The sequence below is a fragment of the Epinephelus lanceolatus genome, chromosome 12 (assembly GCF_041903045.1).
Source record: "Epinephelus lanceolatus isolate andai-2023 chromosome 12, ASM4190304v1, whole genome shotgun sequence".
Lineage (NCBI taxonomy): Eukaryota > Metazoa > Chordata > Actinopteri > Perciformes > Serranidae > Epinephelus > Epinephelus lanceolatus.
Genome location: NC_135745.1, coordinates 6,565,729 through 6,582,450, shown reverse-complemented (window position 1 = coordinate 6,582,450; position 16,722 = coordinate 6,565,729). Strand labels below are relative to the sequence as shown.

Here is a 16,722-nt window from a genome sequence, read left to right as displayed (position 1 = left end):
CTCCTTTTATAGAGCAGATATAGATATTGTACTTTCACTCCACTACATTTATCTGACAGCTACATTTATAAGTTACTCTGTGCATTATGCTGACCACACTACCACTACCACTGCCCTTTTGTCTTTGCAGGTATCATTATTGTTTTATAAAAGCTTTTGGGGCTACTTTAATGTCAGAATTATCCACAGTTCTAGCAGCATACCTGTGTTTTTGCATTTTGTTCCCTCACTAGCCATGAGGTTTTAGCCTAGTGCTTAAACAGTTAGTTGTTAAGCAATTAATTCATTGACTGAAACTGTATCAAAAAACTATTGTGATTCCTTTAGTTGTCTTTCTTTAAGAGAAATGCCATCATCCACCAGTTGAAGTGTGTAAATTGTGAGCATTTGTGCCTTTTCTTTATTTTATGTGATAGTAAACTGAACAGTTTGGGGTTTTTGACTGCTGGTCAGCCAAAACAAGACGTTATGGAAAACATTACTGTGAAAAATTATGATTTTTTTTTTAGTATTTTCTGACAAAAAAATAGGCAGATTAAAAGATAATTAATGTAGTAGTTTTAGCTCTATTTCATTTAATGTATGTCTGGTATCAAAATCAACTTGCAGAATCCTGCTTGACATTCACAGACAGCAGTGTAGGGCTGGGTATTGTTTAAAAAATTGTGATACCAGTACCAATACCAGTACCCTGAAAGTGATACGATACCAGAGTACTTCATTTGATACCGTTTTTCTATTTCATTTGATGCCCTTCATGTCAATAGAAGCATTTAGATATGTAAAATACCAGATGCCATAGGAAGGGATGTTCCTAACGACTAATTTCCGTTATATGTAAACTAGACAGGCCTAAAACTAACAAACAAACAAAAAACACAGCCAGAAAATAGTTGAAACCTCACTGTCATCTTTGTCTCCACCTCACTATCAGCAGGGTGAGGCGAACAGGCCAGTGGGTTTTTATTTTTATTTTTTTATCTGCCATTTTTAACATTAGTAGCTAGGACGACATGTATTTCAGTGCAAATTATGTCAATTTGTAATTTAAATGTGTACATAATTAAATAAAAAATTTAATAATAACTTTAACCAGCTGGTATTTCTGGTGCAGTCTATTGAGGGCAGCAACATTTTATCAAGTAGTCAACGACTTGTGCACATCTCTAGCCACAAGCGTGTAGTGGAGCCATACTTCTGAACATTTTGGTGGCATCTCGGAGCGTTAAACCGTTAAACCTCCAACTCTGTAAATACACAGCACTTAACTTCACCACACCACAGGCTGTTTGGATTGAAGCTGCAGCAGTTGTGGGCCAATTACAACTTGCATGAAACTGAAGAACGCTTGGCTGCAAGCCAAACCATACAAATAGTCTTTCTACATCTGGATACAAAAAAGATCAAATGCAGCTGTCATTTGTCTGTTTTGATACTTCTGGGCACTGGGTTATTTTGGTCGATACCTTAAAGGTATGAAGTACCGATATCCTGCCCTAGAGCAACAGGACATTTAAAAAGTGTGACACGGCTGCATCTTTAAAACAATCCAGCAGATTACTATTGCAGTTGCACATCACACATAGGCATGCAAATGAAGTCTCCAAAAGATCTTGTACTCTGTACTGAGAAGTATTTGGTTACAGTCATTAAACTGAGCACTTAACTTACTTGTGAGTTGTAGCTTGCTACCCACTGCACACGGGGCAATCGTCTTCAAACGTTTGCTCTGTTGGCATTTATATTTACTGGTGCTAAAACGGACTCTTCCATCTGTTTGTTTTCCCCTTCATAGCAGAAGGGCACACCGATGAAAGGACTGCAGGTCACCAGTCCTCTCCCTCCATATCCCACCGAGCCAGTGGTACCCCCACAGGGCAAGAAAGGCACATCAGCTTTATCAGCTTTACTTGAGATGGAGCAGAACCAGAAGTGGGTGTCTCCTGTTACTGCAAGCCAACGTGTTGTTTGCATTGGAGCCATATATCTCAGTTTTAACTGCATTGTTTCTGCTTCCTCTCAGAACACTGGAAGAACAACAACAGCAGCAGCAGCAGCAGCAGGCAAAGCCCTCAACAGCCATCAGTGACCCTGCAAGTGTTGCCACCGCTCCCACATATGTAGACAGTCCCCGCAAGGTGAGCAGCTATACTATGTGTGTGGATCAGAATACATGTTTTGCTTCAGGCATTTAGCTTTTGCTGACACAATTAAAAGTTTTTTTTAATCATCCAGAAATACTTGAATAAAATGGTTCTTCTTCGCTGGTGCTTCAGTGTGGGGCTTTTGCTCTTGTTTCTCTCCTTCCATCTGCATTTCCCCTTCATGCTCTGTTCTGCTCCTGCTGCTGGGCTTTGGGTGTTTGATCCTGGGTTATGTTCTTCCTGTGTGCTGACAGGATGCTGCCTTTATTTTGGATTTTATACGTAGCCCTCGCTCCTCCTACATCTATCACTCTCAGGTCAGTAACGAGGTCCCTGGGCATCACTCAAGCTGTGTGTTTTGGTCTGTGCGTGTATGTGTGTCTACATGTGCTGTAGCTCCTTAAATTCATGCTGCGTTACTGCATGAGCATGGTGTGCAGACAAACTCTATGTTGTTATTGCATGATCTTTGACTTGCAGTGCCTCATCAGATCCCAATTTTTACTTTTACTGTTTGTACTTTGCTCAGTACTGTAATGCCTGCAGGTAGGTAGTAACACTGACAACTCTCACACCAGGATCACATTTAATCCATCATATCTTTATGATGATTCAACCTGTTGGCAGTTCCCCACAGCTGAAACATTTACACATGAAACCAATTCAGTTAGGTTAACTGTTATAGCTTCACCATATAAACCACAAATGTAATGCACTGACAAATATGTTAGCGTCATGAGAAGTTGCAGTTACCTAGCAAAAAAAAAAGTCTGGAAAAATCAGATATTGACTGTATTTGCAGAAAAGATTAGTTAACATTTAATTTTTTATGTGATTAATAACAAAACCCTTGAAAACGTGCCTTATGTCGGCCCTAGTTTAGCCAACAGAGTAAAGAAGGCATCTTTGCTGTCATCCAGCACCACGTTTAGGCATGGGTGAGCTGGTGGATGCCTAAAGCAAAACCAACTGGAGGGTGCCAAAGAAATGGAAAACATTTTTGTAATTGATTTTAATTCTAAAATTCTGTTACAGTGATGTCCAGTGCTATATTTCACTGTTTAATAAATGTACTGCTCACTGATTCGGAGGATCTTGACTGGAGTTTGCAGGCACACTGCACCATATAGAGAAAATTTCAGTTGAGAACTCAGACTCAGTGTCATCATATCCCTTAAACTGAACTAGAAAAGAATGAACTGATTAGATTTTGGTGTTTATAGGTCAAAGGTCACTGTGACCTCGCGTCTGTCTCATTCTCGAAAACGCAATATCTCAAAAAGGCCATCAGGGAATTTCCTCTAATTTGGCACAGATGTCTTCTTGGACTCAAGAATGGATTGATTACAATTTGGTGGTCAAAGGTCAAGGTCACTGTGACTTTACAAAACATGTTTTTTGCAAAACTTCACACAAATGTCTAATAGGATAAAATAACAAAGTCATAACATTTTATATCCAAAAGTCAAAGGTCAACTTCACTGTGACATTATTGTAAGAGCCAAATATGTCATTCACTCCGTAGACCTGAATTATTTTTACTATGGATGCACACTGGTTGGCGCTGTGTTGATATTTTGAACATTAGGGTATAAAGGTAGGAACAACATTGTTGCCGGTGTGTGTGAAACATCCATGTTTTCACAGGCATGAATGTAAACTGTAGGTGCACCTTAAGTGTGGTGGGGGTGGCACACAACCACAAGGCGGTAATTCTAGTTTTTTCATCACAAAGGCAGCAATGGGCCTCCACAGTAAATGCTATGCCTCAGTCAGTTGTGTCTTTTTAGTGACATTTTACAGATTAACTACATGTCTGTAGTGCTGAGGTTGAAGAGAGTCCTTTTAAACCTCAGACCTTCAGTAGATTCACAAAGTACTTACTATAGGACACTATACAAAATATTATAGAAGATCATCAAAGGAAAGCTGTGATGCATATTATATTAATGCAGAACTATCAGATGTCAAAAATATCTAAATTGGTCTTTAGATTAAATCTTTAGATTTAGAATTTAAAATGTGGGCATACTGTAGGCAAAGTATGTACTGTATAGAAATATAGGCTCATAAACCATTGTCAGGATCTGTAAACCATGTAGGTTACTGGTAACGCCTTCATCTCAGCACAGACTAAGAATGTCAGACCTGTAGAGCAATCAAAAACACTCCAGAGACCTAGCTATTGTTAGTATCATACAAGTATAGGAATAACTAAAATATCATAAAAATATTTAGCCAAAGATTGATCTCCTTAGGGCCGCTATTAGATGTCTGGCATAAGGCACATAGCTTAAATCCTAAAATCAATGCTCTCCAATTCTAGAGAGTAATACATGTAGTGTGATCCTGGTGTAACTAACATGTACTGTAACACAACTAGACCCAGATAAACTTCTGAGAAACTCCTGTTTCCATGCATGACATCAGAACTGGGTTGGTAAAGGGTCTGTTCACAGGAATTAAAGAATAAAACATATTTTCTTGACTTCTGTCCTCTGTTATCTGTCCATTCGGATGGTTTCTTTTTCCAGGCTTTGAGATCTCTGTCTCTGAGATTTCTGCCTCCAATATACAATGGAGGTGGTGCTCACAGTATTTAAAAATGTAATTTTAAAAAGTCTTTTAAGAAACAGTGTCTGTTGTACTCTGGATAAACCACAGGATACACATTGGGACAGTTTCTCTGTGGATTATTCAGAGTAACAGCAACACAGTTTCCGTAAATAGATTTTTACTGTTTATGTTTCAATACTGTGAGCAACACAAACAGAATTCTGTTTCAGTGTGGCTGCAGAGATCTCAAAGTCAAATATCCCAGCCCTGTACAAAGAGAAACATCTGCATGGTTGGATACCACCAGATGGAAGTGAGAAATGGGCTTTTTGGTAATCTGGAAAAACACTATAACATACGAAATGAAACAGCAAATTTAGTGATGTTAACTTTTAACTAACTGTGCAGTTGCCTGGCGAGGCCAGTGAGGCTGCAGATAAAGGAGTCCAGCCAGCAGTGACAGCTGGAGCAGCAGCACAGCCTGCAGTAGAGACTGCAGTCAGCAGCAGCACCTCAGACACCAGGTAACCTTTGACTCTGTGTACTGCAGGGATACCCTGACAGCTGTATAAAAAAAAAATCACACATCTAGCTCATAAAACTGATAATAAAGTGATTGTAGTAGTTTAATATGTAAAACATGGTTACCATAACATTACTAGGATCTGGGATATTTTTATTTTATGACATTAAAATGTACCAGTAAATATGCTGAAACTTAGAACCAGAGAGAATAGCTGATAACTTGACATACATACATACATACATAATAGATTATGGATAACCTGTCTAAACTGTAACCTGTGATTTAGCACTGATCAGTAATCTGTTGACAGTGGGCAGTGTGCAGCGGGAGCCCTTTCTCTGTCCTCTTCCTCAACACTCTTGGAGATCCTGGAGGCCATCAAACATCCCACGTAAGATGTGCTGTGTGTTTTTGGCAATGGTTGGGGACTCAGGTCACATGTATCGACTCAAGTCTGGCTTGAGTCACAAATTTGAGGACTTGAGACTTGCTTGACTAACACTGACAAAGGACACAACTTAACTTTGACTCAGTATTCATGACTTGAGACTTGACTTAGAATTGAGACAAATGACTTGACTTTTGATTAAATATTTACATTTTTTCTTATTTAGAAGGTACATTTGTTTTTGAAACATAGATGGGTGATTCTAGTGCAATGCGTGCAACCTGCTGGGACGTAGCAGACCAGCAGAGGCCAATGCACAAGGCAGCTGTCATGGAGGGGGCTAGTGCAAAAATAATACAATTTGGATTGACTTATGTTGTCAGTGATGGTGGTAGGAAGAGAACATTGGTATGCAATGTCTGCATCTCAGTGACACAACAAATACAACATCCAACATTATCCGTCGCTACGAAACCCACACAGAAAGGTATGTGAATGTGTCTTTTTAGCTAATTTATTAGCTGATTGGCTATCATCAGAATTTTACATGACTTTACTGGTTAATTGCTTGCCTTATAGCAGGGACTTGATTTGACTTGTGTAATTGTCACCACAGTAACTTGAGACTTGTTTGTGAGTTACTCCCCCCCCCCCCCCCCCTCTGGCTTATGGCTCATCATATATTTGCAGATGTGTCTTGCAGAGTTACAGCAGATGAAAAAAAAATCAACTCATCCTTTCAGATACTTTCTCTTTTACTGACTATAAAGAAAATAAGTGACAGCAAAATGTTTTTATGTGGCTGCTGTGACCAGTGTGTAGTTATCTAACTATTGCATTTTATATTTATTAAAAATATATTTTAGTTTAAAAAAATGTTATGTATTTGATATATACTAATGTATTTGCTTGTTACCTTATGTGAATAAAAGTGAAAACCAGGCTCTTGGGTTCGGTTTTACAGGGTTCTGTCTTGTGTATTGGATACAGTTGTTTGTGTCTGTGCTCTACAGGACAGGCATACAACTGCTCCCGGAGCAGAAAGGCCTACCGCTCAACTGTTTTATAAGCGCAGAAGTCGTTCATTGGCTGGTCAACAATGTGGAGGGTGTGGCCACACAGGGGATGGCTGTGGATGTCATGCAAGTAAGATCTGTGTGTCCCAGCTTTCCCTTAAATTGATGAAAAATGTCATGTGACGTGAGGAAGGAAAGACGTGAGGAAGATTTCAAGAGAAATTAATTGATTTATCACAACTTGGGTCTTAAACATTGTGCTCATTCAGTTTATCACTGCAGCAGCATCACTTTAAAGAACGGCAACAGGTTACGAAGCATGAATATTTAGGTGATCAGAGAGGTTTTAAACAACGCTGCAGGTTGGACAATCAAATTTGAAAGACAAAACGAGGGCAAAGGTGAAATTAATCAAACTGTCCTGGAGTCCTAATGTGACTGTGAGGTTGCATGACAACCAGCAGCTTCTCCAGGAAGTGCAAGAAAGTCCAAGGAAGTCCAGTTCCTAACCCCCATTAAACAACAACATGCTGTTTTTACACTCTGGTTTGTGTTCAGATTAAACAGACAAGACATCATGTGTTCATTCCTGAGCTTTGGAGCTGCTGGTAGGTGGACCTTTGGACAGAATAGCTATTTCTTCCTGTTTCCAGTCTTTATGCTAAATTAAGCAGCTGCTAGCTGTATGAAAATGAGCAAATATTGATTTAAAGACTTTGTTGTGAGCAGTTTCATGGAGGAACTATTTTTTTTTTCTACCTGTCTACACCTGCCCACTGTATCAACACATAGAAGGAAGCGTGCATCTACTGCCAGCTCACTTAGCACCACTGAGCTAGCTAATGTTACAGCTCAGCTGAGGAGGATGCCATTAATGTTTACATCTTGCACTGTCATGAGCACGAGCCTCTCGTCCATGAGTAGATTTTGAGGCTTGTGGTGCTTTTAGAACTGTCCTTTAAGGAAAGGAAAACTGTGGTATTGTGAGTATTGTATCTGCTCAGCCGTCTCTGTGTCTGTCTGTTTGGTTTGTATAGAAAATGCTGGATGAAGGTTTGGTGGCCCACGCTTCCGGAGATGCCATGCGCACCTTCGTCTACGGATTCTACTTCTACAGGATAGTAGGAGAGAAGGATGGTGAATGGATTTAAAATGCACTCAGAGGCCATAGGGGTCACTGTTTTTGTCTCAATATATATCTAGTTTAGCAAATGCCTGAACTTGTATATATCTATAATTAATGTCAGGTAATTAGAACAATCTGTGATTTTTCTTATATAGAGGTTTTAAGTCGACATTGTCATGACATTTTTGGCTGTCCTGTCCTCTTCAGGCCAGACGTCCCAGCTTCCCACCACGGCGGCTGGAGGCTGGTCTCCTGCAGCCCTGGAGGACTTTGCTCTGTTCCAGAGGAAGTGGTTTGAGGTGGCCTTTGTGCTGGAGGAGCGGAGACCTTGCGACCTCCCAGCGTTCCTCCTGCCTTGGCTGCCCAGCCGGCCAGCCTCCTACGCAAGTAGGCACAGCTCCTTCAGCCGCAGCTTTGGGGGACGCAGCCAGGCCGCGGCACTGCTAGGTACACCCAGCCCGATTCTCCAGGCCCAGCCAACACTGCGGAGGAGCCACAGTCTCCTCCAACATCCAGTTGGATGCAGATCATACACAAGTCCACTTCAGAGGGTTGCCAGTATTTACGCGTCACACAGGGCCAAGAGGGTGCTTTTGTTTAAGGGCTCTTGGTCTGAATTGGCTCTTCTACTGCTGCTCATGATTATTTATGCATACATAAGGACAGTACAGTTTGCCCTGCCCAACATCGGTCCTTCATGTGACCTAGGAAAGCACTAAGCACCCTCAAGTGAGCCCTCAAGCTTCCATATAACATTCATCCACATCAACCTAAGGCTCTTTGTGTTGGTTGCAAATGTTTAGTGTCAAAATGCAAAGTTACATTTTTTAAAGGCTTTTCAGGCTAAACGCTGTCTCAGATTTTCTTTTTATCATTAGCTGTCCATTTCAGTCTTGGATTCAATGAAATATCAGTAAAATGGCAAAATTAGCTCTGACAAATAATTCCAGCCTCACAACAAACAACTTTTCAAGTGATTTTACTATCACAGACAAATTTCCGATCTGTCTTAAGTCAGTTTTTTTCTCCTCTTGCTGTTTCAACAAAATCAGACATGTTTAATATTGTCTCAGGTTTAAGTCTTGGCTCATGCAAATAGTGAAGAATAGCCGCGCTCTCTCCAGCACCAAACAGGAAGCAGCAAACCGGACAGACAGTAAATGTGGAGGGACTCAGAGGAGGCACAAGAACAAGTCTTAATTCTCTTGAACTGCGGAAAAGGAGGAGAAACTGGTGGAGCTGTGAAGTAAACAGGAGTCCGTGGTCTGTGTCTGATCAGCCAACCAGCAATTATTTTAGTGAGAAATCCTAATTTTTGAAAGGGTTCACCACTCATCCCTTCAGTCTTCTCTTACTAAAATAGCACAGCTGAACAACAGAGGCTGGTGGTCAGTTTAGGTAACAAAACTGATAATAGGTAATGGTGTGAGAGTGTCACACTTTGGTCTTTTAAAAGTATTTTCGAAGTCTTCTAGCGTATGGTAGACATAGGCTGCTTCAGTCCATCAAGTTAGTAAAGATTACAATGGTTACATTCCAAAGACAAATGGTGTCTACTCCAATTTTCTATTTAGAATTTCAAAATAAAGACAGATGAACTCCCCAGATTAAAAACAAAATTATGTAAACCAAAAATGAGCCCCACGTGTACAGTACCAACACATCCATACCACTAACCATTCCAACTTTGGTGAAAAAAAATTAATCATTTTCAAGCTAACACAGTGGGAATCTTACTATCACCTCAGACCTGCTTTCATGTAACAGTCAATGATATCATATTCGTCACCAGCCACCATCATCATTCTTTGTTGTGTGACAGAGATACTGGACTCAGCTTTCCTGACAGTGGACTGTAGATCTGCATCGAACAGCTGGTGGTGTGTTCTCCAGTGTGTAGTGCATGACGAATGTGTCCTCTAGCTGTAGTTTCATCTGTCCACAGTGGCTCTGTCTCTGTGTGATGTAGCCACATCGCTGATCAGTGTGATCAAATTTTGTTCCACCCTCACCATCCAATCACTGCATGCTGCGTGATTAGTGTGTACCTGATCCAGGAGCAGTTTCAGGTGGTGTGGTGTTTCAGTGCATGCTGTGGTGTTAGTGGCTGTGGTGCAGTAGTGCTGTGGTGTGTGATGTCCTCACCTGTCGCTCTCCTCCTGGCTTTTCAACATAAGGCACTATCACAGCACAGCATGTTGTGACAGTCTTTCTGCCTGATTCTTGCTTCATGCAACCGCTCAAAGCTTCATTTGTCACCTTTGATCTCAACATGTTTAAAAATGCTTGCTTTCCCAGTTTGCTATCTGTCACCTTGGACTGGTTTCCTGGAATACTCTTAATGTGATGCTGAAATCATTCATTAGACACTGACTACATTTGAAGCTTATTAGTTGTTCCAACTGCTCTTTATTATACCAGGAAACCTCTCTTTGAACTGGGATAATGCAGACATTCATGCTGTTTTAACTATGTGGGACTGAAGGTAGTTTAGTCTCAATCCATGCTCACCACCTGCTCTTGCTCCTTCCTCTGCCTGCCCATCATGCCACCCATCTTTCCTTCTTTTGCTTCCTTTGCCTCCTGTCTTCCTGTCTCTCCACCTCTCTCCCTCCCTCTGTCTGTCCCCCAGCGGCTACAGTCCCAGAGCAGAAGACCGTCACTTTGGATGTGGACGTTAACAACCGCAGTGACCGAACCGAGTGGTGCAGCTGTTATTACCACGGAAACTTCTCCCTTAACTCTGCCTTTGAGATCAAGCTGCACTGGATGGCTGTGACTGCTGCAGTGCTCTTTGAGATGGTAACTAGATGCCTTTTTTTGTTGGCTCAATTAACATCTGTCACATGTGAAGAGACACAATATTCAAATAGATTGCAGAACCCCCACACAAATAATGATTTAAAAAACTACCATTCCAGCCTACTTCTCAAGTTTATATTGAAGCCAATTTCCGCAAGTTTGATGGAAAAAAATCCAGTCATATGTCAACAAGCCAAATTATTGCGAGTATCATGATATGAATTTTTAATATGATATTAAAAAATATATCGGTATTATCATGAACAAGATGCAGGAAGCAGAATAGGTAACGGTGGAGCAGTGAGGTGAAGCTCTTGGCTTGAGGTTAAGCCACTGCTGTCGGGCACAGAGCTCTCTGCCTCCCGCCGCAGCTCTGACTGCAGGTCAAAGGCAGCAGTGAAGCCAGATCTGGGTCTGTCTGTGGCGGGCTGTGCTGCTGTCTGATATAGGCATTACTATTAAATTTTTACTGTTTCATAACCAGTTAGAAACTCCTTGTGGTCACGGTAAATAGCAGTCCACTTGCATGTTTTGTTACACCTGGTATTTACACCTGATGGTATTTACACCTTATGTGTACTGGAGTACACATAAACCGTACTTGAAATCACCTTTTCAAATGGACTTGGGCACATATCAGCATACTGTGCCTGCATACGCCAAAGAGACTGAAATTTGCTGTCACGTGTAATCAGATCAAGGCCCAGGTCTCTGATTTGAAAGCCCCATAAGTCGTTATTATTTTGAGAATGTTTCTCATTCTAATGACTTATGAGATATTGTGTTTTTCATCACAGAAGTAGAAATGGGCTTCCACAAGTTCCTGAATAGTGCAGCAGCACTCGGATACTCCCCATTCAGAGTTCTCTGAAAAGACGAAATAAGAAAAAGCTAGTATGGCTTTGGGTGTGAGGGTCTCATTGACACCTCAGGTCTTAAATTAGTACTCCACTGATAAAGCATTGCACTCCTGTAACTCATGTTGTTATGAGGCCGACTCCGAATCAAGTGATATGACTCCAGGCAATTTATCAACTTTTGCGCAGCTCCCCCTGAAGCCACTAAAGACTTTATACAACCGTTTTCACATATGCAGTAGTGCTCCCTAGTAACTGTTACCACACTTGGAAGTGTAAAGTCAGTGGAGTTCCCCTCCCTGCCCAACACCGCCACTATGATACCTCCAGGTCCTGTACTGATCAACAACATCTTTGAAACACACCCAACATTCTCAGTATGCAACACAAGAAGAAACACAGATGCTTTTTAAACTGGAGAAACAACAATGGAACTATTTTGGTTGGTTGGCAGCCAGCGACATAGCACTAAAAGTATTGAGGAAATGAAAAATGGAATCTATTACTCATGTATGAGCAAGAATCAGTAAAGCAACTTGAATTGAAAAGGTTGGATATTACACAAAGAGAATGATTCTAAACACTGTAAAATCAACCCCAAACAACTAATAGAAGGCCATCACAGCTGCTTTCACAGTGTCTCAACTTAGTATTTGAATCTGTGCTTGTATCTTAAACTGCAGTGCATACAAGATGAAGAAGAATATTTCTGAAATATGTATCTGAAATAGAAACATTCTGCAAGGAAGAAAGGCTGAATATTAGGGATGCGCGATATTGGATTTTTTGCTGATATCTGATATGCCGATATCTAAAAACATATTTGGCTAATAAGTGATACCAATATCGATATATCCACTTTTTTTCCCCACCTAATTTTAATGATCATCATGTCTCTTCTGTAGTGAAATTAACATCATATTATGCATACATTACATCATCTTATCGTGATGGCCAATCAGCAGATGGAGACATGAAATACAGTACTTTTCAATGTATGTTATATGCATTCATCGCGCAAAATAAGAAAAAGCATGTTGGCCGATTCGTATAGTTCATTTTAAAGCTGATATTGAGCGATATCGATTACATGTCGATGTTGTTGCACATCCCTGCTAAATATCCTTAATCAAGAACGATAAGCTAAGACATATTTAGGACTGTGATTTGTCCCACAGGAACTCAGAGACAGGGTGTCTTAACTATTGCACAGACCACATTTACTTTTTCCACTGTGTTAAATACTTAAAATTATATATATTACAATTATTATGATTTGTATTATTTATTAATTGCGCATTAATATTTGTAAGTCTAATATTTCATGGTGTGCTCTCTGAAGAGGTTTTGCTCACTAATATGTTAATGGCCAGGAGCTTGAGATGAATGCAGGTTTTTATTTAATTAACAGTTGAACATTTTAGTGATTTGATGCTAACTCTTAACTGTGTTTTTGTCTGTTTCTAACCTCTGTGCCACAGAGACATAGACAGCAATGATAACAGCTAGGACACTGGCAGTGATTGCCTCAGCTTGTCAAGGCACAAAAGAACACCTTGCTGACAGTTTAAAACACTTATTATCTGTCAGGTTCAAGGGTGGCACCGGAAAGCAGCATCCTGCGGCTTCTTGCTGGTCCCTGTGCTGGAGGTTCCTTTTGCGCTGACCTCGTACCTGTATGGAGATCCACTGAGAGCCCAGCTCTTCATCCCTCTGAACATCCACTGTCTGCTGAAGAACAGCAGCGACAACCTTTTTGAAGGTATAGAAGCCACCTGACTGTCTGACTGACTGACTGACTGCTGTGTCCATGTGTGTGATGTGTAGCTCAGTCACAACATCTGTCTGCTTTAATTCATCAAACAGGTTTTGAACCAGAGACATACTGGGACAGGATGCAACTCTTTCAGGAAGCTATACTCTACAGGTTGTTTTTTTATATCATAACATATGTTACATTTGTGCCTCACTCCTCACAACATGATGGGACATTACATGTTAGGTAGCTAGTTAATTTCTGCAGGAAAAGCAGTAGCTAAGCTAGCTGTCAGCTGTCTAACCTGATAATTACCAGTTACACAAGCCAAGGCATTATGATCATGTAGCTAGTTCGGTTACAAATATGGAACTTAAACGAGCTGTGCCTCTGTTTAAATGCAAGTAATGTGGACTCTAATTTATATAGCTGACTAGCATACTTAATACCACTAACCACCCTATACTAGGGTTGGACGATGTGGAGAAAAGCACATTTTACATTATTTTTGACCACTTACCTCCATATTGATATTGTGACAATATTGAAGGGTTGGTTGAACTATTGGTGCTTTCACAAAATATTTACACAAAGAGATTTTTGATAACTAATCATCAGTAATGTGGATATAATGAATAAATGAGTAAAAGCAAATAATAGAACAGCTAGAACAGACGAGGGAGTTCAGAAAATGACATCACTTTGTAATTGTAATGGTAATAATGGAGCCTTTGAAACCAGGAAAAGACAACTCTTACAATATTACAGTTTCTGAAATGTAAGATGATATCTACTATATCTAGCCTCATATCACAATATTGATATGATATCAATATACTGCCCAACCCTACCTTAGAGCATGCTTTTAAATGAAATGTATTACACCCTGTTCAAGAAAATAGTATCTTATATCTATTTAAATGTACAGGTACTATAAGAGGTGGGGGAAAATCAATACAGCGTATCGCGATATTTTGCGTGGCGATAATGTATCGATACATGGATGCTTTTATTCTAGAAATTATAAATGTTGCAAATATGAATTAAACTTTTGGTAGCCTACTAAAATAACAAAATCAATTGCTTTTTCAGTCCACTTGGTACACATTGGTGCAATAAAAATGATTTAAGTGAGATGAACAGACTGAAAACTATATTTTATTAGATAAAAAAAAAGATGTTGACAATATTTTTTTTATTAACAGTTGAAAAAAAGGTAACAAATCCCAATATATTGCAATATATGTTTTCACAATACTCAGCATATTAAAAAAGATTTAAAATCACTATAATATTGTATCGTGAGGTAGGTATTGCAGTATTATCGTATCTGGGGCCTCTGGAGATTCCCACCTCAAGGTACTATTAAAGCTTGTTTTATTTAAGGGAACTACATTAATGATTCTATTGCCTCAGCTGTGTAGCTACAATCATCAAGTTATCCAACTAGCTCAAATTAACTCATTAAAAATTTAGGTACACCTTTGTTTTTGCCCCCATTTTTCACGTGTAAGTTAAAGATCTAAAACATTTTTTATGCACTCAATAGATTTCTGTCAAATTTTGGTCATGAAAATCTGTGTTAGTGGACACTTTTCCAAGATAATCCATCCACCCAACAGGTGTGGCATATCAAGATGCTGATGAAACAGCATCAGTACTACACAGGTGTGTCTGGGGATGGATGCAAAATTGTTTTCTGTGCCTAAAATCCCATGCTCAGAATGAGGCACCAGTATTTGCCTTAGTAATTCTTACATTTAGGATGTGAATTACAAAGTTCCATGTCCTGACCACATGTTTTGTCTGTAAATATTTGCTCTTCCTACCAGATTCGGCTTTGTGCATGACAAGTTTTCTGCTTCAGCTTTTAATTTCCCCTCTGAGAACAAGCCCCAGTACATCCACGTTACAGGTTTGTCTCACCACAGCATAAAAACATACAAACTTCTGTTTCCTGGAAGCCCATGAGCCTCAGTCTGCTTGTTTCCTGTCAGGCACCGTGTTCCTGCAGCTGCCATACTCCAAAAGGAAGTACTCAAGCGGGCAGCAGCGCAGACGCAGAAACTCCACCACCTCCAACAGCCAGGGGCCTTTCGGTGGCGAGGAGCGGGTCGGATACTACTGGGCCTACAACACCATGCTGACCAAGGCCTGGAGGACAGGCGTGCTGGGGGACGAGAGGCTCGCCGATCGGCTGCTCAGGGACTTCACAGACTTCTGTGCCAACAAGGACAACAGACTGCTCAACCTCTGGGACAGCTGCCAGGAGAAAATGAATGCCAGTGCTCCCTGACAGGAGAGATGAGTGCAGGAAAACAAAATGTAGACGGAAACTGTTTTTGCTCTTTATTTATCCAGCTACTTGTTGGACTCAGAGTTCCACACTGTTGTTGCTGTTCAGGGGCAAACAGGTGACTTTGACAGGCCTGCTGCTATAACTGACCCGATAAGAATGTTCTCTTTGGATGTTAACAGTATTAAATACTTGGACTCTGCATTTTAAAAATCATGCCTTAATGTTGTGTTTCATTGATTTTGTTTATTTACACAATATAAATAATATTCATTCATTTTAAAAATGAAAAAAATCATTTTAAACTTTTGTTTTTGGACCAGTGAAACAAGGAACTCTGCCTGTCTGTTAAGCACCAGACAGTTTTAGAATTCCACTGGTTTTCATGTCACATCCACCTGACACCCTCCAACTATTGAAGTTTTATGTTGCATCCAATAAGCAACCACTTCCTGTCATCTTCAGATTAGTCACAAGCAGTGTTATAATGGGACAGGATAGATCTGTAGCTGAATCATCTGAGTAGGCTGTTTGTTTTTTTAAGTATCATCCACAAAGCACTGTTCACTTGTCTTGTTAACACAGGCAGGGGGTGTCTGTTCATCTGTGTCATTTTCTGACCTGAAACCATTGGCGGCACCAAGAGGTGGCCCCCCTTAAAGATCTGACTGAGAAGCTGAGGACACCATCGGCAGACACCCTGTTTCTAATTAATTAAAAATAAAAAAATTAATTAAAATAATTATGCGTCACTTTAAGCTTTAATAAAATGTAAATGGGTGAAAAATTTCAGTATGAGATTCCTTAACTCTCCATGTTGACATAGTTTTCAACTACCCTATATACTACAACAGCCGAATCGAGTCCCTGGAATTCAGTTATAACTTTTGGTTTTGGTGTGCTACCCTAAAATTTTCAGTGGCCCAATCTGACTGTCACTTTGAAAATTTTCTGGGGCGCCACTGCCCAAAACATTGCAATAAATGCTTCCATTGGGGCGCCGGCACTATCCACTACGCTACCGACGCCCCAATGGAAGCATTTATTGCAATGTTTTGTGTACAGAGGCAATGCCTCGCTGCAGCGGTCTGAGGCTCGACTCCGGCTTGCAACCATCCGCTGCATGTCACCCCCCACTCTCTCTCTCACCCCATTTCACTCTAGCCTGTACATTAAAGGCAAAAAAAAGCCCAAAAAAATAATCTTTAAAAACAGACAATCTCACCACACAGTCCATTAAGTGGCCAGTTGAGAA

At 40.4% G+C, this 16,722-nt stretch overlaps 1 protein-coding gene across 5 annotated transcripts in view; it reads left to right on the top strand.

Annotated features, from left to right (window-relative positions):
- The window catches only part of depdc5 (DEP domain containing 5, GATOR1 subcomplex subunit), a 35,718-nt gene extending 19,052 nt beyond the window's left edge, over nucleotides 1-16,666 (top strand). For 2 of the 5 annotated variants that reach the window (XM_033650297.2, XM_033650294.2), the window contains exons 31-43: nucleotides 1,796-1,932; nucleotides 2,024-2,138; nucleotides 2,399-2,461; nucleotides 5,109-5,224; nucleotides 5,537-5,617; nucleotides 6,628-6,760; nucleotides 7,668-7,767; nucleotides 7,964-8,203; nucleotides 10,389-10,558; nucleotides 13,006-13,177; nucleotides 13,282-13,342; nucleotides 15,004-15,086; nucleotides 15,169-16,666. In XM_033650297.2, coding sequence (XP_033506188.1) covers nucleotides 1,796-1,932; nucleotides 2,024-2,138; nucleotides 2,399-2,461; nucleotides 5,109-5,224; nucleotides 5,537-5,617; nucleotides 6,628-6,760; nucleotides 7,668-7,767; nucleotides 7,964-8,203; nucleotides 10,389-10,558; nucleotides 13,006-13,177; nucleotides 13,282-13,342; nucleotides 15,004-15,086; nucleotides 15,169-15,467 — 1,770 coding nt within the window. In that variant the 3' untranslated portion in view covers nucleotides 15,468-16,666. The remainder of the gene's footprint in view (nucleotides 1-1,795; nucleotides 1,933-2,023; nucleotides 2,139-2,398; nucleotides 2,462-5,108; nucleotides 5,225-5,536; nucleotides 5,618-6,627; nucleotides 6,761-7,667; nucleotides 7,768-7,963; nucleotides 8,204-10,388; nucleotides 10,559-13,005; nucleotides 13,178-13,281; nucleotides 13,343-15,003; nucleotides 15,087-15,168) is intronic. The other 3 variants (XM_033650296.2, XM_033650298.2, XM_033650299.2) reach the window with 3 other exon arrangements.
- The last annotated feature ends 56 nt before the right edge of the window (nucleotides 16,667-16,722 follow it).